Genomic DNA, 24068 nt, shown 5'->3' on the forward strand with positions numbered 1-24068 from the left:
ACGGCCACACGGGTGGCCGGTGGAAGTGACAGCTTCACTCTCTTGTGCTTCCGTCCTGGGCATGCTTGTCGGAGTTTTTCCAAACAAGAGCAGCTTGTCCCTCTAACGAAGGTGTTGTGACCCTGCCTGCAGTTTCCATCTGGACAAGGGTAAATGCTTCTTGCAGCAGGACACAAGCATGGCTTCCCCCCCCCCCAGGTCCCTGCAGTCCTGTACATTTTCTGAGCTGCAGGACTGCAGGGGCTTTTGTTGGTACCTATTCCTGTGAATTCCCAGTGCTGTTTCAGCTGCACACCCCCTCGTAGCAAACTCTCTGCACAAGCCAGTTGCCCAGGCTAGTAAACACGGCACACACCTTCTATGCCCCTGGGGCATTTTATAGGCTTGCCATTTGTAGAAAATGAATTGTACATCAGTTATTCCAATGAACAATGATAGGGCTGTTGCTTTCCTGTTAAGCATTTTGGTGGGGTGTTGTAAAGTCCTTCCAGTCCCATGGGACTGATATTGTAAACTTAAATTTTCCAATATTATGCACAGGAATAGATAACACTTCTCTATATTTGACAGATGATTAATATACCAAGTATTTTGAGTGCCTTTTTGCTTTCATAATGATTGAGAGCTTTAAATAAAGCACCCCGCCTGCTCAGAAACTGTGTGAAATTCTGCAGAAGCGCCAGCCTATCAAGAGTTTAGCTCAAAAATCATGTCAGTTCCCTCAAACAGGTGCTAAGCCTAATGTTGCATTGAACCTGGGACTTTCACCCCATGAGTAATGTGAATATTTATTTCAACTTGTCCCTTGTACTGGCTTTTACTTTAGCCATTCTTTAGTTGCATAAAGTTGTTTTAGAGAAATGCTACATCATGGTTTCATGCTGTTGCTTTTCATGATGAATGTTTAATATGAACAGTGACTATTTTGTAGATTTCAAATATACAGTACACAGTTGCGTTTCAGAGGATTTAATTTCTCGGTGTAAAGAGTTTTGTAATGGTGCTTTGTACAGTATGTATTCTAATTTTTTTTTTTTTTTTTTTTTTTTTGCACATAGGTTCAGTTTCCCTAAACTGATTTATTTTTACCAAATGTTTGCATTGTACTAAAGTCCAGAGCACACAAGTTTCCCTTCTTTAGTTTTGTTCCACAACACTACACTTATATTGAACTTCTGGTGCGTTTAAACTGGCTGCATGGATGGAAGTAAAAGCTTTGCTTCTTTCTCATAAGTATGCATCATCTTACAGCTTAAAGTAGCATGCTCCCATTGCTTCAGATTTTAAACTGCACCATATAGTTAACAGGTGCCCATTGTTGTACTTGACATTCTCTATCGTAGGCTTTTGGCTCTACCACATCTTTAGAGCTTTATCTGTAGCTGTAATTAGTTTATCTTCAATTGTAACTCCCCCTCCACAAACTGACAGTTTTTAGTTTATCATTTCCATTGTATTTATTACAAAGTGTTTTAGCATTGATATCCATTGTATTTTCACCCAGCTGTTACATGAGCTTTAACAAAACATCTGTATAAAATGGTTTTTAAATACTTAATGTATGTACCCATGCAGAAGTTGAGCAATAAATTGTATGCTGTTTGCACCGTCACAGCATCAATGGTTTAAAAAATGTTCAAAGTTTTTAATTAAATATTTACATTGATTTACAATAACGAGAGGCTTTGAGTGAGTCAACTCCTTTAGAGGAGAATGTATTTGTACATGTTCATACGTACAGCATGGGCTCGGCCCTCAGTTGTGGTGAACTTTGCTGAAAGAATAAGGAAGCGTGCCTTGTTCTAGTGTCTCCCAGCAATCTGTCTTTTTATAGCAGGCCCTGAACAGTGCTGCCTCAAAGCACAGGTAAGTGAATAGATGTCTTTGCTGCTTGATCTAGCACAGCTGACCCAGATTCTTTGTGGAAGATGAAAGAAATACATAACTCAGACAGTAACTATTTTAGCTTCATTCAGCTGCAGTAAGCATAGTTTTACCGGGTCACAGTCTGGAGTTGGCCTATCTTAAACTCAATGATCTGGAATGGCTCTGGTGAATTGAGCTTTTATGGCAAAAGGGAGATTACTGCTGTAGGTTTAGCTTGTCAGGGAAACGTGTTAGATGCAATCTTCTCTTTCCCCAAAGCTGTAGCACACCTGCCCTCAATACTTTCACAAGTGCTCAAGAGCCTTCCATCACCTGGCCTGTTGACAGGACACTTGTGTTTGTGGGAACTGTTCCCTAACTGACAGGTAGCAGTGCCCAGGACATCTGTGCAGGCTACAGGGGCAAATAAAATGTTCAGCAAATAAGGCTCAGGCACCAGGTCACTTGCCTTGTGTAATTACACAGGGTCGGTGTAGCAGAGCTCCCGCTAGAACTTGCAGGTGGGTCCCCCCAGACCAAGCATTTGAGTAGCAGAGGTAACACTAACTACAGAACATAGGTAGGTTGCAGGCAGCAAGCTTTAAGAGCTTCCATACTTGAAATGTTCTCAGTTGAAAGGTGAACACTGAACTGCAAGTTAAATTTAAGACCTGAAACTTTAACTAGTGCCTTGAAAACCTGTTTTAAATACCCTGACAAGGCTAGAACTAACCTGCGTTGTCCTAATATGACAGCTAAATATAGGCTCTTGCTTTGAGAAGACTGAATACAAGTCTAGTAATCGACTGCTTTAGCTCAAATTGTATCATGTTTACTGCTTCATTCCTGACTCTCAGTTAGCAGATTACTTACTTAAAGTTCCACTGTTTGAGGTCTGAATACTTGCAGTCAGTCCTAGACCATCACATGCCAAATAGATCACTGCAGCAGTCAGTTAAATTTTGAAAGCCTTGTTTAAAGTCTGCACAAACCATATGCAAACCTTTACGAGGTGGAAAGATCCACAAAAATCTAAGGAAGGCAGTAGACTATAACTGGTCGATACAAATGGAGTTGTTACAGCCCCCTGCCAATAGCAACTGCATAAAGAAATGCTAAGTTTGAGATTTAAAGCACACTTATATGCCCTCTGGAAAGTAATTAAAAGCCTGCAAGTTCCAGCAGTTTTATCCGTTGGTAAATATTGTTCTACTGGAGCTTGAAGTGTGAGTGAACAAGACTGCTTTAGGAAGACCTGCTTAGAGGAAGCGTTTGGCACGAATTAGTATAGTCTTCCTTTGTTACCTATTCTGCACAGGTATCATAAGAATGCACTCTTATTGAACACACCTTTCTGCAACATGCAGTGCGTCATAATGCTGTGTACAGCGCAATGTGCTCCTCCCTTATTCAGTAGTACAAGAAACAACAGTGTTACACATCAGATTTACTGGAAACCCTTTTCTAACTTCCTCCCCTAGAGCAAACTTAAGCAATTGGCATTATCTCAAAGAACCACTGCTTTGCCCTTTTGTAATTACATTAAGTCTTGCAGTCAAATTATTTTGAGAAGTTTGTCAATTATAACTCATACATTTTACTCTGGCAAAAAAAAATGCAGCTCTGATCTACAAGAATTTTAATATCCATCATGCTGAAAACTGGTAACAGTGGGTACAGTACAGAAATGGCTCAGACCTGCAAAACCTGAGCTAAGAACTTTGACTTAACCAGATTTACTTCTACATAGTTGAGCACAACACAGATTGCCTCAATTTAAAGTAGTTAAGCAATAGTTTAAACTTTATTCAAGTGTTACAGTAAAAAAGTGTTCAAGAGTCCCAGCTACTGACACATTGATGGCATCGTGCCTTCAACATTGTAAACAAGATGAGCTGGATGCTTTACAGCACAGCGGTCACTATCCTCCAGTTATGGCAATTCCCTAACAAATTCAACAGCGCCATGGCCAGAAAGCAACTGCACTGACAGGTAATTGCCTAAGTGTTACAAGAAATGGTTTTTGCTGTACTGAAAGGAAGCCATCTGAAGTCTGGATTTCAGTCGTTCTGCTTCCAACTCTCGAAAGAAAGTATCATCATCATCTTGAGTGATCATAGTCTGCAGCTGCTGAATTTCCTTTTCCACCTTTGATCTCACCTCCCTCTTTGTTTTCTGTAGCATCTGAAAAGAATATTGAGATTAGCTCAAGCTCAGAACAAGAAACCATTTGCAAGAAGAACTGAAAACACTTACTTTTGCTTGAGTTCTCTCTCTGGTTTTGATTTCCTGATGTTCTCGAGACACAGTTTCTGCTAGCATTGAAAACTAAGAAACAGCATTGGGGTCAGAACAAATTCAGAAAAATGGATAATGTGCAGGTCATACGAGACGCAAGTGGAGCTTACCTGATCTTTGTAGTAGTTCTCCATGGACTCCAGTTCATTTTGATGTACTCTTTTTTGCTCAGCACGCTTCTCTTTAGCATAAGCTCTCAGCTCCTCTAGCCTTTGCTTCTGAATCTCTAAGCCTTCTTCAAACAGGTTTTTAAATATCTGCCAAGGATTGAAGGTGGTTAAAGTACAACCCACAAGCCTGAAGGTATTCTGATAGATGCTTTCTGGTAAAAAGCCTGGATATGATGTTTTAAACATTGTATTGTTCCGATTTGCAGATCTGATTAAATGAGCCCCACTTTTCATGTTCAATTTTAGAAAAAATACCCTGCTTTCCCCTCCCAGTTGATAACTACAGAAGTCTCTCCTTTTCCCTTACAAAATCCCACAGATTACCATGAAAAGGTCCCCAAGGGTTAAACGTGCTAAAAAACCCTAAAACATAAACTGCACTGACTTGATGTTTTTACTGCATGCATCTCTGTCCAAGGTCTATAAATACCGTCTGGGACCCAACTATAGGAGGGGACGTGGCCTATATGTAGTTATTTTTCACCTCCCAGGACCGTGTTCCATTTACTTAACTTGGCTTTTAGCAATTGGTACTGTTTTTTTAAACGCTGACACCATAAAGTCAAGTGGAAAAGATGCTCACTGAGTGCCAGTCTCTTTTATCAACACATGAATTATTCTCCTCCAGAACAAGCGCCTTTTACATACCCTTTCTTCCCGCGTCCTTGCCCGCATCATTCTGGCACGCAGCTGGACACGGTAGTCTTCATAGTACTTCTTGGCTCGAGCAATTTGCTGACGTTTCTCTCTAGTTTTGTTCTGGGTCCACTTCTGTCGATGGATGCGCTGCTTAAACTCTTGCTAAGCAGAGAGAGGGATAGGCAAAAGAGCACTGCAATTTCCTCAGCAGTGAGGATTTGAGCAGGGTTTTGTATAGAGTTTTTCTAAATAAATCAATGTTGAAGAACTACTCTCTCTTCCAAACCTACTCTGCATTCATGGCTAGGTACTGAAATCACCACTGTACCACTCAATGCTATATAATTTAGGATGTAGCATTTCCATGCATTATCTAGCATTGCAAGAGTTTATAACTAGACTAACTCTTATGGAGAGAGTTCTGTCCCTCCCATATGTCCTTGGGACTTGCTTACTGTTTGTTGTTTCATGTTAAGCAGTGACATGTAAAAAGCAAGCTCAGACTCCCATCATCACCCACTGCCTCCGTGGCCACAGACAGCAAACCTGGAGCCTTTGATAGCTGCTCCAGGGGCAGCACTCTCTCCCTGTGAGCCAACAGTGACAGTCTTTTTGGCTAAGCTGCCAGGCAAAATGTGATGTTGTGTGACAACATACCAGTCTCTTGTTGTGATCTTGATCCTTCTTAATAATTTCAGCAAGGAGGTCACGCTTCTTCAGAGCTTCTTCTACCTGAGAGTAAAAAAAAAAAAAAGGCGTTTTCCTTTTTCTTTTTTGCAGGACAGTGGGAGAATTTTTAACACAGCCACACTAGTGGTTTCTCTGTCCAAGGTCTACAAAGTTCTTTAGCACTGTGCAACTTCCTGACCAAGGAGTTAGCCAGCTTCAATGTCAGGAAGATCTTTTAAATTAGTCACTCTGTCTTCATTTAGAGAAGCTTTACAGAGGTGAGCAAGTATCACTCTCATGTTGCAAGTGGAGAAACCAGCAAACAAGGTCATTATTACAGCCAGGAACTGCACCCATGTGTCCTTATGGTCACACACCTACATTATCTACGAAGTCCTGCCTCCTTTTATAGTGCACTCTCTCCTTCCCGGAGAGGAACTGAGTGTTGACTTATATACTCCAGGAGCTAGTACAATTATGGTCATGGAAAAACATGTCCAACAAGGCAGAGCTGCTGGAGATTCTACAGCAGAGGTGGACGAAAAAACCCAGCCTGTGGGCCATATCCAGCCTGCCGGGAGCCTGAGGGGGAGGGCTGCACCCTGTGTCACTCCACTCTGCTGCAGTTGGGGCCAGGCTGGACAGCAAGGAGATGCCTCTGCCCTCTTGCCCAGCTTCCTGTTGGCACTGCTGTTGTGCGGTCCTGGCACCACAGCTGCTGGCAGCCAGGCCCCCACAGAGCATGATGCAGCATGCTGAGTAGCTGTCCTGCCCATTGCGATGAGCTGCTACGGTTCCACTAGGAGGCAAGTACGTGCCCCCAACCTCCCCCACACCTGGCCCTCAACAGTTCACCAAAACGAATTAAGTGGCCCTCCCACCCAAATAGTTGCCCACCCCTATTCTAGTCTGAAGCTGCAACATTATAAACAAGGAGTTTCCCTGCAGTTTATTGCAACACTTATCAAGTGAGCCTGTGCAGCTTCTAAGCCCTGGAATGAGACCATCTGCCTATCCAGGGAGGGGCAGTGAGATATGAACAACTCTGGTGCCTAGAGGAGATGCAGTCAGGCCATCTTTGAAATAGGAGATTTAACTTGAAGAAAGTCCAAATGGATACTAAGGTAACACTAGGATGGTGCTGCTTCACACCTTCTCCAGGTCTCCCAATACCTTATACAGCATCGAGGGAAGTGGCTGGATGTGACTGCATAATGAAGTCATCCTGAGACCAGTGTTACCTTGTGTAGAAGCACTGTCCAGGCTGACAGTCAGGTGACTGCAGGGGGAGCAGGGCAGGTACTCACTTCATTTTGGAGTTTCAATCTTGATCTCTCTGTGCCAGAAGACGACTTAAATCGTTCAATCTGTGCAAGCCGTTGCTGCCACATTTTGTTCAAGGAGTGGTGGGAAATATGCAGATGGGGAAACTCTTCCAATAGCAGAGGCAAGAGATCATCATCCTTTACTTTCACTGCAAGGGAAAGTGAGAGATGTAGGCAGTGAGCTCCTCATGTGCCATGTTACTATGATGGTAGCACTCTTATCCGTTTAAGACAAGGCAGGCAATTATTTCGGGCGGAGGGCTGCTTACTGAGTTTTTGGCAAACCATCAAGGGCCACGTGACGGGCAGCCAGGGGCAGATAAATATTAATTTTTTAATTTTTTTTAGGGGCCCCACAGGCTGGATGAAAAGGCCTGGTGTGCCGCATCCAGCCCACATTTTGCCCACCCTTGGTTTAAGACATAAATGGTGTGTTTTCACAACACCCAAGGAAATGGCCGTACGTGATTCTCTTTGGCCTCCTTCCTCTTGGAGATGCCCTTTATATTGTAGATTCTTGTTTTCAAATTAATCAGCCGCCCCCTTCCCTTTTCAAATGGTTCAGAATTCCAGTGACTTCCCTATTACTGCTCCTCATTGTCCACAAGCAATTTAAAATTATGCCATACAGCTATGCTGGGGGCAAAATGCCACAGCTGAATTCCATGTCAAGCAAGTTATTTTTTATCTTCAGCTTCACTAGGAAGAACACAGCAGGGTGGTAGGTCTAGGACTGACTACCCCTGGAGTTCCCATGGCTTTGGAGTGTGCATGTGAATGAGCTTGACTCTTCATGATGAGATCTATGCAGAGGCTGTACGAAGCGCACATTCACTACTCATACTATTGACATAAGTACCCCTCCAACACAGTGGAAACAAGGAGAGGGTGGGTGCCATTCAGGCCAGGGATTCATTGCAGGACCATGAATGCACAAGCTAGAACCTGGCCTGTAGTCTGAGCGTTGACTGTTCTCGGCTTGGGACTGGTGGCAGCATTAGTGCCATGACACCGGTCACTTTCCATACCAACTGCATACCAGGTAAGAAAAGCTGACATGATGCAGATCCCAGTGTTACCTGGGCAAGCACAGCTGCAGGTGCCTTGCTACCTGGCTCTCTGCTCTGAGCTCCAATTAAAAAAAACTGAGAAACCCTTAAATGCAAGAAAAGGCTGAGGCTGAAACTTAGAAGGAGCAAGTCAGGGAGCAGCAGTAATGGGAGCAACTTCAGGGGATTTTAAGAAGGTAACAGATGGGTCACGGGTTGACTTGTGCATCAGCAGTTTACGTCAACTTAAAAGTATCTTCCCTTACAAAAATCCAGACATATGGAGGTCATAAGAGGGAAAAATGCTACAGCTGACGGGTATACATTGGCCTGATGCCTTTATTCTTGAAGCTCAGCACATGCTTTCAATGGATGCCAGTTTTCCACCAAGTACAGTTTTGTGGTTCTTACTTGGAGCTGCTTTCTTTGGCTTTGCGTAGCCTCCTCTTGGAATCCACTGGCTGTGTTTGGGATTCCGAGGTGTGGGTTTTCTAGAATAAACTTTCACTGGCTGAGGCATTTTTGGAGGTTCTTTAAATATGTTTTCTTTGTATTCTCGTTCCTTAGGAGCAGATGTAAAACAGATGGAGAACAGGTATGAGAGGGAGAGGAGTGTTAGCTCACATTGTTTGGAAAGCAGAATTTAACACCAGTTTGTCTTTAGGCGGATGTATTGGGCTGGATCCTCCAGCTGGGATAAAATCCACTAGAGGCAGAACAGGCATGATGTATAAGCTTTTGCTTGCACAGCCCTGATCACAGTACTGCTCCATGCCCGTTTGTCCTGTGCCCTTCACAACAGCTTATGAACTGCTCTAATCTGCACCTGCAATGGCCAAAAGGACTGAAAACACAGCCCCTATTGGCACAGCATGCAAGCATTCCAGCCACGTTCCCTCTTGCCACACAAGCTGCAACTGCCAAGAGAGCCCCTGCCAGACTTACAGCACTAGGGAACCACCCTGTGCCAATCTGAATCTTGTTTAAGCAACTTTACCCCCGCGTTGCAGTGACAGCGCAGTACAAACTGTGTACTGCGTTGGAGGATCCGAGCTGTTCAAGTAACTCGGGGTACATGCCAATCTGTCAGTTGCTGAGAAACCTATTTTCTTGCTATAAGTTTTCTCCCTGGATCTTTGCATGTCCCTTGCTACCCAGAGCTCTTGGAGAGGTCACTTAAGCAATGCATGGTGCTAGTGCTGTTTCTCTAATTCCTAGCACCACAGTAGAGCTAACCACCTATCTACCAGACTGACTTTGCCAAGTATCTTACCAGAGGAAACAATGCCAGAATCCCGATTTGCTGTTTTGAGTCATCCCCAAGGCATCTTTCTTGGAGGAAAGCTGAGCCTTTACATGTCCTTCTTTCTTCCCCCTCCCACTTCCACCCACCCTGAGAAATGCTACTGGCCAGTGACCCCTAAGCAGTGTAAGCTGACATAAGTGTATCAGTTATGCTGAGAGTTAAAGCACTGTCTGAAATGAGGAGCGTCATTTTCCTAGAATAAGGCTGAAAAGCCTTGTCCACATAGCTGGGATAGCAGGTATGGACAGTAACCTTTAGATACTTTAATATGCCATTTAGTCTTTTTCTTAATGCTTCACTTACCTTTTCCTTAGCTTTTGCTCTTAGTTTGGAGAGTTCGAGTCTCTCTCTAGCTTGATAAATTCTTAACTCATCTTCATACGCTTTAGTCATCAGCTAGAAAAAAAATCAAGATGAGAGGATTTGACATGTATACATTTTTTTGTAAACAAGGTGGATGATCTCCTCAAAGGAAGTCGTACACAAAACTTACTGATGTCAGAGGGGCTTCCTTCATTTCTAGCTTACTAGGAAGCTTATTTCCCAGATAAGGAACTGTCCTTGATGATCTAAACCAGAGGTGCACAACTAACAGCCTGTGGGGCTCTGACAAGGTGCATTTCACAGCTGAGGTCTGTCGCACCACAGCTGAGACCTGCTCTGACTGGATGCAAGGCCTCTGCACATTTGTGAGTGGGAAAACTGGATGGTGCACGTACAGTGCAAGTTAACAAGTCACTGAGCAGCAAGACATAGGACTTGCTCTTCTGCTGTATCAAATGGGAAAGGATTTGAAAGGCCTATTTGCAATAGGTCACTGGGATTGCTCTGGTCCTGATGCATGCATTTGTTGCTGCCTCTGCTCACCAAAAGCTCCTTTGCTGGCTTCTGGGCATGTGAGAAGGTAGCAGAAGACACTGGGCCCTGATCTTAAATAACAAGTGGAATAAAGCCCAGCTATATCAAAAGTAATAATTTTTAAATCCAAGCTCAAAACAGCTGCACTCCTCCAGGACAGTGCATAGCACAAAGTCAAGGATTAAGCACATGACAGCTGTAGGTCACTCGGTCAAATGATGTGGCTATGAACCAAATTCCAGAGGCAGCTAAGCAAATTTACAAATCAGACCCTCTTTTAAGAAATGCTGCAAAAAATCTGCTTTTCAAACCTTTCCCCCTTAAGAGGAATGACTCTTACAACATGGGCACTGGTTTACACAAACTGGCCTAAAAAACTGAAACCATCACCTGATGGGCCATCCACACCCACAAGTAGGACCTTACTGCAAAAAGGTAATCTAATTTAGGGACCTCAAAAAATAGTCTAGAAGCAGTTATAGTGTTCTTCATTTTGCATGCAAAGTGTTCAGGTGCTGTGATCTCAGCAATATAGACAAGTTCTGCTAAATAGAAAATTTGCAACAGATGCAAATTTTCATGTTCACTAACTTTTGTGAAAAAATATCCTCAGAACAAAATGTCAAATAAACTATTTTTGCATTGCATACAAAGCAAGAAAGGACTGAGCTCTTTGCATCTATACGTTTGTAAGCTAGGCTCATCTTGAGGATATCAGTCCATTTGGAAAGATTACAGTTTGAGGTCTTCCTTCTTAAGAATGAGAACTCTTTAAGCTGTAGTGGCTGTCACAGAGCGAGCTCGGGCCCTTAAAATTTCTGATCCCTTATACTGCCACACAGCCTCTGTCAAAGAAGAGGATTTCTGGGGCTTGTGGCCCAAGCATGCTGGGTATAAAAGAGCTGTTTTCCTCAGTTTGAGGATGGTCAGGGAGTTGGTAGGGTTTGTTAAGAGTATCTCTGCTAAGGAGGGGGTTATTTTAAGGTGAGTACTGATCCTAACTAAAGGGAGAGATGTCAAGGAATAAGCCTGCAAAAGGAAGCCTTGGAAAAATGCTGGGGAAGAACTGAGCAAAAAAAAAAGTGTCCTGTATGAAAGGTGAATTTCTGAGAAAAGGGAAAAGATGCTGAGGACAGGACAACATAGAAGAGGTTTTCTGCTTTCTGGCTGATTTGTTTTACCCCCAAAAGGTGTTCGGTTTCAGCTAGAACATCTAATCATTCACCCAATCAAGAGGGGAAACTCGAGCACCAGTCAGGACGGATGAAGGTAAGAGATACTGTCGTTGTAGCTTTCTCTCTCTTCTAAACAGCCAAAAAATATTATAGGAAAATACACTAAGCAAACTCATCACAGAAACTAGTCAATTGATAGAGAAAGTGAATGCATCTTTTCTGACTTCCCTGTATGGTTCTCTGCTAACAGCAAAGCTCTGGTCATGTCTGAACACTTGAGCTAATTAAACTCCATAGCTCACACAGTTTGTACTAACCTATTTATACAGAAAGAACAAAGTTTTATGTAAATATAGATATTTTAACAAATAGAGGGAATATTACTGGACAGAGGGATGAACAGCAGGGAGAAAGTCAGGTGGTGAAAATGCTGTGGCCTAATCTAGCTAAGGAACTGCAGGTAAATAAGAGGCAACTGAAGTGTTTTATGTAGTTACAGGAGGAATCTAGATAACAAAAGGGAGGACCGACTCCTGGTGCAGAATGTGAAACCTGTTTATTCTAGGAATAACAAGGGAAAATACCATGCTTCAATACCTGCTATACAGGTAGTTAAGGATCTCTGCTGTTTAGGAAAGCTAGCAATAAAGACAGCTTGTATGTTAACATGAAACTAATTTAAAAGGATAGTAGAGATAAGTTTTGTTTAGGACAAAACTTCTTTGGAGCAGGTGTTCTAAGATCCACTGTAGAAGCCAGGGTTAGATTTCAATGTAGCTAAGAAACTTCTGGTGTTCTTAAAGAATTATGGTCCGAGCTGCATATTGCCAGCTTCGTTTTCAGTTGGGAAACTGCCCAACACATACTGCTTTTTTCTAAGCCTGGGAGCTTGCTTTTCTTCTTTCCAGCTGCATGTAGATCATGGGGTGGGGGGGCGGGTGGAAGCGGTGTAAGTGCTTGGTTAGTCCATTGTATCTAACAGGGCTCTGAATAACAAATTAACAAGCCTTAATGAGGTGCAAACAACTTTACAGGCTGAACACACCTCTAAATAAAGTAATGAACTGTGAACAACTGTGCCTTATTGTTTTAGTATGCCTGAACCAAGTCTTAAATCAGTGTAGTGTTAGCTGTAATATGGTAATCAATAGCCGTCTACACAATTTAATGATTGACAACACTATCTGTGGCCATGTTAAGTGAACTACCAAGAAGAGTTTCCTAGGAGTTTGTCTAGCTTTACCCCAACTACATAGCTGGTACAATAAAAGCTATCACCCTAAAAAATTCTTTCCTGGGAGACTAAATCTTCTGACCGCAGAACAGGAACTAACAGCAGGACATAGCTATTCTTTACCCGACACTTAGTAAGCCAATGAGAGGAGATACTCTTTGAGCCTTTTCTTTAGTAAGAAAGAATCCCACCACAGAAGAGCTGGATCAAGTTAAAAATAACCTTGCATCAAGCAATCACTAACTTTTTATTTGATCTGAATTACTGGGAAGGAGGAGGAACAAAAACAGGCTTATAGCTGAGGGGAAGTTTTAATGAACTAAGGAAACCAGTTAGTAAAACCAATGGTACCAGTAGCTCAGGGACACAAACGTAGGCAAAGTCTGGAATTTCTTTCAAGTCAAAAGGTACAAAGCCAATCTGGAATTTGTATCCCGAGAAAGGGGAAAAAATAACAGGGAACGCCTCCAGATGAATAGCCACATCAGAAATAAGGAATGGAAATACAAACAATTACTCAGCAAAAAAAGCTACATCTTGGAAATCAAAAAGCATAGGGATGAAATAAAACTGCCAGGAGTCAACATAAGTTAGTCCCTGCAAAGGATATTAAAAGCAGTAAGAGTATTCAGCCATGAGGAGAGAAGAAAAGAACAGAGGTAGAGATTAAGGATAATTTAGGTATGGGCTAAATAGCAATTATCTTTATTGAAAACTTAGGAAAAGTAAGAAATGTTATGGAATATATGGCAAATGTATGATGGTTAATGGGCAATGAGGATGTGAAAATGGAAGTTACAGTTGAGGTGAAAGCAAAGCTCAAAGGTCTTGATGTAATGCAGCTGGGGAAGATGGGGCAGGATAATCCCAGAACTCTGTAAGAACTGGCTGGTGAAATTGCAGGTCTGACAGCAAACATTTCTGGTAGACCTACGGCATCTCCGGTGGTTCTGTAGAATTGGAGAAGTGCAAGTGTGGCACACTATTTAAGAAAGGGGAGAAATGATACAGTCTGTCCTCAATAGTATCCAAGGCTTTAACACAATTTTCAAGGAAAAATAACTAGTGTCCATGAGTTAAACACGTTATGGGTTTTCCCACAGGTAGAGAGCATGCCAGACAAATCCGGCATTTTAAAAAAATAATATTACTGATTTAAATAAAAGGAAATGCAATAGATGTCATCCATTTGACTTTAATAAAGCATTTGACATGGTACCACATGGGAAATAAGTGAAAATGGGAAAAGTGTACCTTAGCAGAAGAATTGAGGTATATAAGGAACTACTGAAAGGGGAAACAATGGGTAATACTGAAAGTGGAACCACTGAGCTAAAAGGAAGCAACTTGTAGAATTCATCAAGGTTCAGCTTTGGGTCTGAGCTTGTTTAGTATCCTTATGAATGAAGAACAGAACTTGTTCAGTGTATTATAGAATATGACTCTCTCTGTAATAGCAGAGGAGAGTGCTTGACACAAGATGCCCTGCAGGTTTTATATTCCTGATCAGTAGTGAATGGACCAGCAAGTCCTTCAGTTCCCAGTTTTTCCTGTTCTGCACATGGTTCAAAAAGCTGTTGTTGTTTGACAGAATAGAGCAGTGTGGTGCTCTATTCTGCAAAGGAATAGTTACCTTTGCTTTCATTCTCCTGTAATCCTGTTCCTTTTGAAATTGCCTGCGCATCTGCCCCATCTGGCCTCTTGCATCTCTCTGAAGTGCATCTTCAAACGCTGAGGGATGTAGATACCTGGATGGAGGTGAGGATGGAGAAAGGGACCGTGGCCTGGTATTTTTTTTTGGACATGGGGTGCCTGTAAAACAGATGACTGCTGTGATAGCAAGTACCAAAAATACTAAATCCAAAACAAAATCCAGAAAATGCATCACATGCTCTCAACAAACAAACAGGAATAACATTTAGGACAGAAAACAATTTAAATTTAAAAAAAACAAAAAGACACTTAATTTTTCAAGTTCTCTGCCCCAAGCTGTTGGTCCCTCCTGGAGGACATGACAGCTGTGTGTCAAGCCAAGAGTGCCAGAAAATACTACATGACAGAAGGAAGAGGCAGTGAAAACATTTTTCAAAATTATGGCCTACCTAGGCAAGTTTGCAATGTATAAATGCTGTATTTTTACAACAGTTTGATCTTGCATTCGTGGACTGGACTAACATATTCCAATGTTAAGGCAGTCATCTGCGTATGCTAGGGTAACATAACATTATCATCAGCACTCACCTGACAAGAGCTATCTTATTATATAGCTTAATACACATACTGTTTATAAGAAATAACAAATATGGCCATGTTTGTTCCAGTCAATAGGCCCATGTTTCCGTGCGCCTAATGCTTCCATCAGCGTGGTCAGTGCATTAAGAACGCTCTGAACTCATTTTGTGTTGTCTTTCTAACTAGCAAAGCTTCATCATAGGAGGTAAATACTTAAATATCTAAATCTTAATACTACTCCAGTTATTAGGATTTTATTTCCTTATGCCTACTGCCCACTTACATTTTTTAAATGTAACCGCAGATATATAACCTCCATAGTAAATTATTTATAGAGTTGGTTTGTTATGAACTTAAATATAGAGGGGGAAAAAAAAGCACTCATTGAATAGTATGCTTGGGATTTTTACCTGGGTGAAGTATCCTCCTCCGGTAATCCATGACACTGTCACTGTGCTGAGACAATCTGTCTTCATCTGTCAGCTCCTCCTCCCTACTGCGCTCACCCAAAGCTCTCTTTAACATCTGTTCATTAGATATTCTCGTTAGCTTCAACTGTTCAGCCTCAAAGTCTAGAACTACCTGACAAGACCTAGGGCTACCAATTATGGGCTTCCTTTTTTAGAGATGCTCATTTGCATTTCACTGGTAACATTCAATTGAAATCTTGTAGAAATATCAAGCTAAGCAAAAGATGTGTTAATATAAATTTAACAGTTACACAAGACCTGAGCATCAACAGGTGCTATATCCAAATATTAGTAATCCAAGTATCTTCTGAACAAGACAGAACTTTATCAAGACTGTTAGCACAAAAATATCACCCCAGTCTTTTGCCTTGGATGAAGTAATGTTAAGACATTCTGCAATATTGTCCATCATTTTACATTAGAAATAAGGGAGATACTAAGCCTCTAACTTAAGTTTATCTATTAATCTTAGCAAGACTGATCAAATATCCTAGATTTTCATGTTCCCTAAATTGTTGTTACAAGGCTGGTTCAGTTCTGAGAAACATAGCAAGAATTAATTCCCACTTACTAAATCTAGTTCATTTAACCTGCGTGAGAGCTTCTCTGACACTTCCTCCAGCTCCTGCTCGGATAATTTCCCCTTTGACCTTCTGCGGAAGAGAGGCTCTTCCCCAAGCGAATCGGGGATGGAACTCTCATATCTGCCAGAACAGAAACACGTGCACATAGCTTTTGTTCCTAAGGCCAACACTACATAATACAGAGTAACTTAAACCTGCAGTGCATAAGGAGTAATATAAATGCAAGCTTTGTGGAAAAAAAAGACTTAAACTCTTTGTTAAAGGAACTAAAAAAAAAACTCTGGGTCTTCATTAAAAGCTAACACCACCACCAACCAGCTCTGGCTGTATTCTGACCAGCAGTTCTGGAATTAATTACCCTTATAAAAAGAAGAATGAACATTATAAGCCTCAACAACTTATTCAAAACCAGAAAACCAACTTGCCTCTCAACATCAGACAGACTCTTTGTTTCAGGTTTTGGGGTTAATGCTTTTGATGTCGTCTGTTGGGTGCATGATGAAATGTCACGGTGTAAGTGAGAAGTGGACGTAGATGTTCCATATACACCAAGATCCTGGAAAATGGAAAGTGAAGCTCTGAGAATTTTAACTGAAAGCCTCAAATATGCCTTAAGTTCCATTTAAATAACGCTTTAGAAATAGAGAGGAGCATCCAATAGAATCTGTCTGGATGTAAAGCTTGAATCCCAAGATCAAGGAAATGAGTAGGATTATTCTTCCAGATTCTTCAATAGGGAAAGGACACCAAGTGTTGAGTGAAATCAAACATGAATTAAATCTGACAAAACTTCAAGTTCCATGTGACCTGGTCAAATGTTATGGTGGCATAAGTGAGAGAGACTACAACACTCAGAGGTGTGAAATTCCACGTTCAGCTCTGCAAGGTGTTAACTGAAATGTCCAGCAACAATCATGTAGATGTCAACAAAGTTGTCTAATGTAATTAGCCATTTAATTTTTTCCTCATACTAAAGTTTTCCCTCTTATGACCTGCTGTCAGTTTTAACTGCTGTACTTCAGCCTGTCCCTTTGTATATTAACATTTCCTCCAGCTCTGCCACAGCAAATGTGAAAGAGTTGTAGGAAGCGCCTGAAGGGGACAGACAGCAAGTCCTGTGAGTACCCCTTGTGGTGGCTGAGGGTAAAAGATTCTAACTGATGTGTAACCAAGCTGATTATAGTAAAACTTGCAGTGAAGCATGGTGGATTAAGTTACAAGGGAAGTCCACTTAATTTTGAAAGTCCTAGTCATGCTTCCAGCCCGGAACTTTTCTTTCCATATTCCCAGTTTTGGCCAAATTGTTTCATGTTTCTGACCAGCCCAAAATGATTTCAGACATATCTGGCAATACTCATCAGAGCCCTGTGAAGTGATTTAGAGCAAATTTCTCCTGCTGAGCTGGCTTGTCTCCTGCAGGCTCTTTGGGTGCAATGGAATCTTCCGACCTTCTGTAGGTCCTGAGTTGATTCCATTTATCATCTGCCAGCTTTCAGAGGAAGGCAGCTCAGCATCAGGTCACATCCACAAAGCTTTTGAAATGAGAAGGGCTGGAAACAAGTTGAGATGCTTCATTTTCCCAAGTGGAAATGCCGGAAACCCATGACCCTGTACACAGATTTAAACTAGTCCTGCCACAATTACCTTTGCTGCACCCTCATCACCATTTAGCTCATCATCTTCTGAGACCATCTTATCTCCAGCTGGAAAATCTACAATAGAAATGTATTAGATAACAACATTCTGTATACAGTGCTCAAATGTGCTTGGTGATTTGTAAAACAAATGCACAAGGCAGGGGCCCCAGCATAAACTATACGATGTTGCATCCAGTGTAAAGTGTTGACTAGACAATTCAGCAAGTCTTTACTATGGCATGCTACAATTTCAATGCTGTTTTTGGTAAATTATAATTCCTTGATTTGGATTTTAGGAAATACCAAAGGTTGGTGCTATGGAAACAGCAAGGATAACAAGCATCTCTAGGACAACAAAAAAAACTAACTTCTGCTACTTATTTTCTGGAAATGTGTGCAAATAGGAAGTTCTAAATTTCTCTTTTCCTCCTGGCATGTAACACCATTTGTCTTTCACCACATTCACAACTAATCTGTGTTTAGCACCGATTCAACTACAGCCTTTGTCAGCAGTGAGTATTTAAGTAGCATATACAAATCTTAAATGGATTGTGGGCCAAAGGCAGGTGAGCACCAAAGTTTTTCATCCCGGTAGTATGCATCTGCTTCAAAATGTAACCTGTCTTCCTTTTTTGGGAGGGACATTTATGTAGTCATGTATTTGTATCTTGTTGTAAGAAATGTAACTTCAGGAAGTGTTTAAATCAGCCAAAATGAGTTATTTAAGGTTTGCCAAGTTTCTTTTCTGCAATGTCAATAAGCACCAATATATGACATCGCATTTAGTGTAGTTTAATACAAAGCAAGACTTATTCTTACCACAGGTGATCCCTGACACAGAAGTGTTCCCAGAACTAGTTTCAGATTCCTGTCTACATGATTCTGCAGACTGGAGAGAGAAGGAAAAAACAAACAAACAAAAAACAAAACTAATAAAGCAATTCTTTCTGCTGCAATATAAATAGTTTGAGAAACTAAAGCTATTATTCTACACATTAGAAATCAATTCAAATTATGGTGGCTTATAAACATTAAAGCTAAATAGCTATTCCTGATGAATGTCATGCCTGGGTACACCTTTTTCAGAACAGGAATGTCTTAAGCTAGTTTAAACCACTTCTGAAATAAGTCTGTCCAGACGGAAAGTTCTCATCACGTCAACAAACCCACAGTGATATTCAGTTAATTAACTCCAATAACTGCAAATGCAGTAAAGAAAGGCTTAGAACACAAACAGAAGGCATTAACTAATAAAATCAAGTAAGAGGTTGTCACTTACAGCAGGAGTTTTAATTGTTTGACTACTGGCCAGAGCTGCTGACTGTCTTCCTGGGCTCTGGTATTCCCTTCCTACGGGATAATGGGGCCTGGGCTCAGATGGCTGATATGGTGGCTGCAACGGAATGGCTGGGCGAATGGGCTCCCCAAGCTTTTTAGCACTGGAACTCAAACTCTCTTTGTGAAATTCAGTGGAATGAACAGATTCTGCTGATCCTTTAAGACAAATATGAAGAGATGCACTAGTAAACCTCTAACCAAAATGCCAACTGCACATTTTTTTCAGTCTACTTTGGATGTGTGCAATATTCCTCCCTTATTCTGGATGTTACATATATGAAATTACTATTAGCTTTAATCTTTTCCAGATCCTGTAGAATTTGGATTGTGGGTAAAAGGAGCTACTTAAAAAAAAAAAAGGTCCGATTTGAAACACTGGCATCTGGCTTTGTACTGCCACAGTAAGATCTCCAAAACCTCAGAAATCAGCAAGTAACTCTGTGAAAACCAACAACTCTCCCTCCCATGGCACATTAAGGAAAACCCATGAAGATCTAAATAAAGAAATAATATATTATCTTTTGCTAGATACTGTGTTTCCATTCTCAATCTTATGGCTATGGGAATGAACACTGCCTTCCAAGAACTAGGAAGGCTTAAGGAATTTCTAAGTATGCCGACCAATAAATTAGACTCTCACCAACCTTTCCTCTCTCTTACAAGTGCTCTTCTGCTACTTGAGGGTTGACGCGGTAATGCCACATGAGCACTCTCAGGTTCTTTGGCCTCCTTGGAGACATCTGTCTCCGCAGGCAATAGTTCAGGGAGCTGGAACCCTGGAACGGGCGTTTTTGAAAGTGGATTTAGGTGGCTTAAAAATTAGACATCTTTAGCATCAGCTGCATTTAGACAGTTTTCACACTGAACTGACTAGGAGTTAATCCATATTGTTACAGGAACAGTATTATGTTACAAGAAGCAATTACAAAAGGTATGGGAATTTTCGGAAAACCTTTAAACATTTGTCCACCTATGTGCTCAGCTACCAGCACCAGGGACAAGATTAATGTATCTAGCTTCTATTCAGGCATTTGCTTTGCCAAAGAAGTTTCCCAATGCTGGTACTACTCCTTGGCAAGGACCACATTGAAGTGCCTTCCATTACTAGTTCCCCGAGTCATCTAAGCCTTCTTAGATGAGAAGTCTCAGCAATTCTGAAACTGTTAAGTGTTAGCCTAAAGAATGATTCATCACTACTTTATTATATCAGTCTTGGATATTGCTGCTTCTCTTGTGATAAAGACACAAACATTGTCCTAGGCCATGCTGAACTGAGTCTAGTACAGCATTTATTTTAAGCCCAATAAAACAACATTAGAACCTGGAGGAGTAGATTAGTCATCAAGTCTGGAAACCCTGAACTCCAAAGGAACACAGCAGGACCGCTATCTTAGTTAGGGAACATTGGTATCATACCATCTTATGTGAAATAAGAAGGAAAAAAGAAACCCATTTTCTAAGCACCTCTGCTTACAAATCCACTGGTGTTAGGTACAAGAGAGGATTTCACTTGCTGTCTTTATCTAAATTTCTGCTGTCTCATAGTGGTGGTATGTATTTTATGCCAATAGACTCCCCCTCTGTCCCAGAGCTTGTTCCAGTTCAGTGACATAAAGCTTCTTTTGCCCTTAAATGTTTTACCTTCACAAATACAATATTTTTTGCTGTACATGTGTACTCACCACAATTCCTTGGTATAATTAAATATTAAGTACTTCTGCTAATGCAGATGATTAAAATTCTGTCCCCACAGAATAGCCCTAAAGATGTATTTAGTTTTTGAACTTACCTTCTTCCCTTAACGAAAGTGAACATGCAGTGTCCCCAAGCTTAATTAATTCACTGGTAGATTCTGATCCTTCAACTTCCCAAGATGGAATAGAAATCTCTGATTGGGATGATCTAAGCAGAACACAGAGTAAGTTTGCCTGCACAAATCTTTGCTTTGTTAGGCCACAAGATGGAGCTACAAAAGAATATCAACCCTTTTAATCTTCAGTTAGTTGGCACTTCAGTTTTTAGAACTGTGATTAGTTCCCACAAGTTTAACTAAACTTATTTTCAATGACTTCTAAATGCAACTAAAATGAAGTGATTTAAAAGTAAGAAAGCATGTACTAAATCAACACACTTTGAACTTAACTAGATGCTATAAAGACTCAGTACTACAAGATTCAAAGATAGAAAGATTCACTTGGGCAAGCTGTCTCTGGGTTTGCAGTGCAAATACAAAGATTGGATCTAGTTTTATGTATGTTCCTACCCAGCTAATGGAAGAGGCAAATCATTCCATTTGACACTTGGGCTGAGTGTATTTGGTACTTGCATAAAACAAATGTTTTGATGTTTCAAGTATGAAAGAACTTTGCTGTAATAATAGAACTTTAAAGCAAAATCATCCACTCTTACCCCACAACTGATGGGAGTTTTTGTATTGGCATGGATTCCTTGGCATCATCTTCCAGTTGCAATTGAGGTGTACTTTGAATGTCATTGTTAATTAGCATGTCAGGCTCATCTATTTATAATCAAAATACATTAGTTAGTTTCCAGGATAACTTCATACATCTGTTAGAAGAAGGCAAGTCATCTAGTGCACCTGTTCTAGAGATCCAAAAATAATAAATCTAATGTCACAAATTGCAACTTACTTCATAAAGCTTGCACTGAACAGTTTTTTAAATATTAGGTCAGAAGTTCCTTTGACTGTAACTTCCTCCATGATGCTTAATCTAAAGAGGCTTCTCTCGGCAGGGGGGGTGGGGAATGTAATAGCCCTTTCCCATAGCACAGTACAAATTGCCAGGAAGATTTTTCCATGAAAGGATACTGCATTAAAGGAAGTAGGCACTGTCACAATTTTTTAAAGATATTCAATTTCGTTTTTTTTTAATTCTGATGTGTTGCTAAACTAAGAAATGTCACTTTTTTCTGTTCCATGTTGGAATTAAATGAACCAGTGTGCAAGTTCAGTTTGGACAACTGAAATGCATTGTTTCAGTCTCTAGCCCTATTTCAAGAGCCCTTTCTTGCACTGTTTGGATTACAAAATGCTGCTTGGATAGTTTGCATCCCAACAGAAGCCTGCTGTATGGGAGGTGCTTCTGTTGACTTCAGTGTTGTCTAACAAGGTTTTACAAAACTTTCATTTGAGCATGTTATTAAATGGCTAAAGATTCCTTCACAATTATAAAGCTGAATGTGGTGGTGAAGCAGGGGGTGAAGGGAGAAGAATAACATGGAATTTACTTGAAGGTGTGCCCTTTTTCTAGGCACACAGAATTGTGCACGTATGAGGTCAGAATGTCACTCTCAGCTTTCCTACCTTAATGATAACACTAGAGGAATGCAGACAAAATAAGAAACAGCGCATAGTCTTTAGAACTGAGATGTTTTGTTAGTTATCTCTCCACTCACCACCGCTCTGAGAAGAAGCTTCACTGACTTCTGTAAGATATTCCAGCAGGCCATCAAATATTTCTAACAGATTTCTGATAGATTCTCTCTCTCCCTTCACAATGTTCTCCCCTTAACAGAAGTTGTTTGTTATAAATTAGTCACTACAGTTTCAGAAGAGAAAAACATGCAAAAGTCAGTCAAAACCAAGAACTTTCTGGGAAGGCTACTCAGATTCTTGTTCAGTTGTCAATTGGCTCAGGAGCAACGTGGCTGGGGTTGCATGTTTTGGTCACTGCTGCAAGGATGATTCTGTAGCATGTTTTAAGGTCAGTGGCAAACATCCTGAAACTCAACTTTCCATTACAAAAACTTAAAGCTTAGCCTAATTAACATTGTATTTGTTCTCATGGAGCAGACTACCAAGCCTCCTTGTAAACAGACTGCATTAATTTTCCAGTTAAAGTCAGAAGGGGCATGTCCAGATGAGCGTGGACATGAGGTATTTGGTGCTGCAGACTGCGTGCAACCATTCCCTGTGCTGCTACTTTACAGCAGGGGGAGGGGAGGGGCAGGGCGGGGCTTGACCCTGGGAGATCCCTAGGTCCAAAAACCCACACACCAAAAAAAAAAGAGGCAATGCACATGGCAGCAGTGCCTCGCCCAAAACTAGAGCCTGGCCAGCTGGAGCCATGCTCCAACTACCAGCCAGACTTTCTGTTGGGGCTGCAGCTCCCGGAGGCCCCCAGGTAAGGCTGCTGGGGTCAGCCCAGTTGCTGGCCCCAGGCTCCCCTACCCCACCTGGGCTAACTTGCCACTAGATTCCCAGGATACAAGTAGCAGCGGCACAAGATGTGCTGCTGCTACTTGTCCCCGGGGAAACAAACACTCCTGCTCATCTGGACACGCCCAAGCTGTTCATCAAGTTGCTACTGAGGTAAAATGGAAAATCTATTATTGCAGCATGTTGAGATAGTTAGTTAGTTTTATCAGGGATGCTTGAGCAGGTAGCATCGTGGTCAATCCAGAATTACCATCTTCAGTTTTCAGGCATGTTTGATAACACTGTTCTCCTGTCTGCTACTGCCTGGACCAGTCATTGAACTGGGAAGCCAGGCTGTAGGAGTTAAGAAAAAAAAAAAAAAAACAACCCCCCCCGGCAATACTCATGCCAACCTGTGACCAAGAGATGTTCCTTGAGAGAGAGAGAGAGAGTGCAAAGCACCATTCATTAGATATATGCTTATACGTAATCTTATTCCTGGCTGATGCAGAATTAATACTTGTGGTGCAGGCTTCAGTTTTGAATAGCAAACGATACTGAAGTACCCTTAAAAGCAAATTAATCTCAGTGAAACAAAAAAGTCTTGGTAGACACCAATGTACCTTCTGAACTAGTTCATCATTATTCCAGAATCCAGAACACTTACGATGTTAGTACTGTTACTAGTAAGCGACCTGTTTTTACGTCATGTCTCCAAAATACATATTTAATAATAAACTGGTCCCGGGGGGGAACAAAAATTAAAGAACTCAAACAGGGAATTTTACATTTTGATTGTTTCAATATATAGCCTTTGTAATGCATGTAATACTGGTGCGGGGGGGGGGGGGGATAAATAAATCAGAATTTAACATTAAATAGCAAAGCAAAAAATAATCATTTGACACTATTTGATTAGTCAACATGTACATTTAAAAAGAATTGTGATCATGTGTTTTATTTCTCCCTTTAATGTTTTATAGTTTGAAGAGTCAAACTGAATTTATGTACCAGTAAACTAGCAGCTCATCTTGTTCTGTTTGTTTTTTACTTCTATTA

General features: G+C 41.1%; 1 protein-coding gene across 5 annotated transcripts in view; it reads right to left on the reverse strand.

Moving 5' to 3' along the window:
* Window positions 1–1008: 1008 nt before the first annotated feature.
* CEP95 (centrosomal protein 95) overlaps window positions 1009–24068 on the reverse strand; it is a 29295-nt gene continuing 6235 nt past the window's right edge. For 3 of the 5 annotated variants that reach the window (XM_025196281.1, XM_025196280.1, XM_025196282.1), the window contains exons 4-22: window positions 22268–22378; window positions 21260–21368; window positions 20640–20752; window positions 19495–19626; window positions 18792–19006; window positions 18332–18401; window positions 17520–17587; window positions 16301–16431; window positions 15863–15995; window positions 15232–15346; window positions 14223–14401; window positions 9626–9718; window positions 8428–8578; window positions 6950–7116; window positions 5631–5705; window positions 4983–5135; window positions 4275–4421; window positions 4123–4194; window positions 1009–4050 (exon numbers count right to left, since the gene is read on the reverse strand). In XM_025196281.1, the coding sequence (XP_025052066.1) occupies window positions 3874–4050; window positions 4123–4194; window positions 4275–4421; window positions 4983–5135; window positions 5631–5705; window positions 6950–7116; window positions 8428–8578; window positions 9626–9718; window positions 14223–14401; window positions 15232–15346; window positions 15863–15995; window positions 16301–16431; window positions 17520–17587; window positions 18332–18401; window positions 18792–19006; window positions 19495–19626; window positions 20640–20752; window positions 21260–21368; window positions 22268–22378 (2411 nt within the window). In that variant the 3' untranslated portion in view covers window positions 1009–3873. Of the gene's footprint in view, window positions 4051–4122; window positions 4195–4274; window positions 4422–4982; window positions 5136–5630; window positions 5706–6949; window positions 7117–8427; window positions 8579–9625; window positions 9719–14222; window positions 14402–15231; window positions 15347–15862; window positions 15996–16300; window positions 16432–17519; window positions 17588–18331; window positions 18402–18791; window positions 19007–19494; window positions 19627–20639; window positions 20753–21259; window positions 21369–22267; window positions 22411–24068 lie in introns of all 5 variants that reach the window. The other 2 variants (XM_025196285.1, XM_025196284.1) reach the window with 2 other exon arrangements.

Source organism: Alligator sinensis, unplaced genomic scaffold (genome assembly GCF_000455745.1).
Source record: "Alligator sinensis unplaced genomic scaffold, ASM45574v1 scaffold282_2, whole genome shotgun sequence".
NCBI lineage: Eukaryota > Metazoa > Chordata > Crocodylia > Alligatoridae > Alligator > Alligator sinensis.